Below are 1,482 nucleotides of genomic sequence, written 5' to 3'. Positions count from 1 at the left end.
CTTCACAATCTCATTATCCACACAAAATAGAGCCCACTCCTACACACTAGGACAGTATAGTCTTTGAAAAGACCCTTGCACAATCACGTCTGTTGTTTGTTAAATCACACCATCTTTTTTCCACATAAGCCTGAAAAGAAGCATTTCAGTTCCTTTAAGAATTATATCATGAGTTGCACTACTTCTGAAGCACTTATTTGGAACCATTTTTGAAATGTGCATAATCATAACACATAGCATGCATTAAAATTCATGGAAATTATCATTAAAATATCTTCTTAAAATTCAGAATAAGGATGAAGAAATTTGAGAAGATACAATTTATTTATATTTCCAATTATTTTTATTTACACTTCCCACATTATTTATTACAACGGCACTTCTAATTTTTTTTATCAACTTTCAATATCTTTTACAGTTGGTGAAACAAAAGCTGCAAATTTAATTCTGGAAGAGGAATCTACTGAAAATATAAAAACCAGCCTAGCAGAATTAAATGCCAAGTCAAATGAAGATGAGGTACAGAAAGACACAGAAGATGCTAATAAACAGCTGGCATCAGAAGAAAAAGAAGATCAGCCTGGTGTATCTCCATCAAATGATGTTGGATTTAAAAAGGTTTTTAAATTAGTTGGATTCAAATTTACAGTTAAAAAAGATAAAACAGAGAAAGCTGAACCTGTTCAGCTAATGGCTGTAAAGCCAGAGGTTGCAGAAGGGTCAAGTGACGTAGCTGGAGACTATAAACAACTCATGACAGAGACAGTGGGAGAAGCCACACAAAGTGAAATCACTGCCTCTGTAGACAAGACTGAGGAAGAAGCTGAGGAGATGAAAGGAGAAACCTCCTCTGAGAAAGTAACAGAAAGCCCTATGGAAGCAGAAAGCAAAGAGGCAGAAATCAAAAACAATGGGATTAAATCTCCAGATTCTCCAGTAAGCTCATCAACTGCTGAAACTGCATCACCTCTGAGAAAGTTTTTTACTCAGAGTTGGGCTGGGTTTAGAAAAAGGACAAGCTTCAGAAAACCTAAAGAAGAAGTGCAATCTGAAAAAGAAAAAAAACAAGAACAAGAAATGGAGAAAGAAGCGACAAGAGAAGGAATAATTGTTAAAGAAGACTTAGAAAAAGAAAAACTGATACCAGAAAAAGATGGGACATAAGATATTAAAGGAAATGATGAGGAACAAAAAATAGAAAAAAGTGCAGATGAGTCTAAGAAAAAAGTTGATACTTCTGCATCATGGGAAGCTTTAATTTGTGTAGAAAAAGTAGAAAATATTTACAGGTAATCCCCAGGTTACGAGTGTTCACTAGTGCTTATGAACAAGTCCCGAAATTATGAATATTACAGCACCACGGCAGTCATTCGCCCTTACGAGAGACCACAGAGGCTCTGCAACATTCACCCTGGTTTTTCCCACCGCCGGCCCACGTCTCCCTAGGCATCAGACCTTCAATACTCACCCTGCGAAGATCGA

The 1,482-nt window shown here is 36.5% G+C and overlaps 1 protein-coding gene across 1 annotated transcript; it reads left to right on the top strand.

Annotated features, from left to right (window-relative positions):
- Positions 1-418: 418 nt before the first annotated feature.
- On the top strand, positions 419-1,164 carry LOC114923796 (A-kinase anchor protein 12-like; the record flags this gene model as incomplete). Its single annotated transcript, XM_029287134.1, has 1 exon — positions 419-1,164. A coding segment is annotated over one exon (746 nt), but the record flags the coding sequence as incomplete, so codon positions are not given.
- Positions 1,165-1,482: the final 318 nt, after the last annotated feature.

The sequence above is a fragment of the Protobothrops mucrosquamatus genome, unplaced genomic scaffold, assembly GCF_001527695.2.
Source record: "Protobothrops mucrosquamatus isolate PMUCROS unplaced genomic scaffold, P.Mucros_1.0 scaffold14783, whole genome shotgun sequence".
In the NCBI taxonomy this organism is placed as follows: Eukaryota; Metazoa; Chordata; class Lepidosauria; order Squamata; family Viperidae; genus Protobothrops; species Protobothrops mucrosquamatus.
The sequence above is the reverse complement of the archived record's forward strand: the minus strand, read 5'-3'. Positions and strand labels throughout refer to the sequence as shown.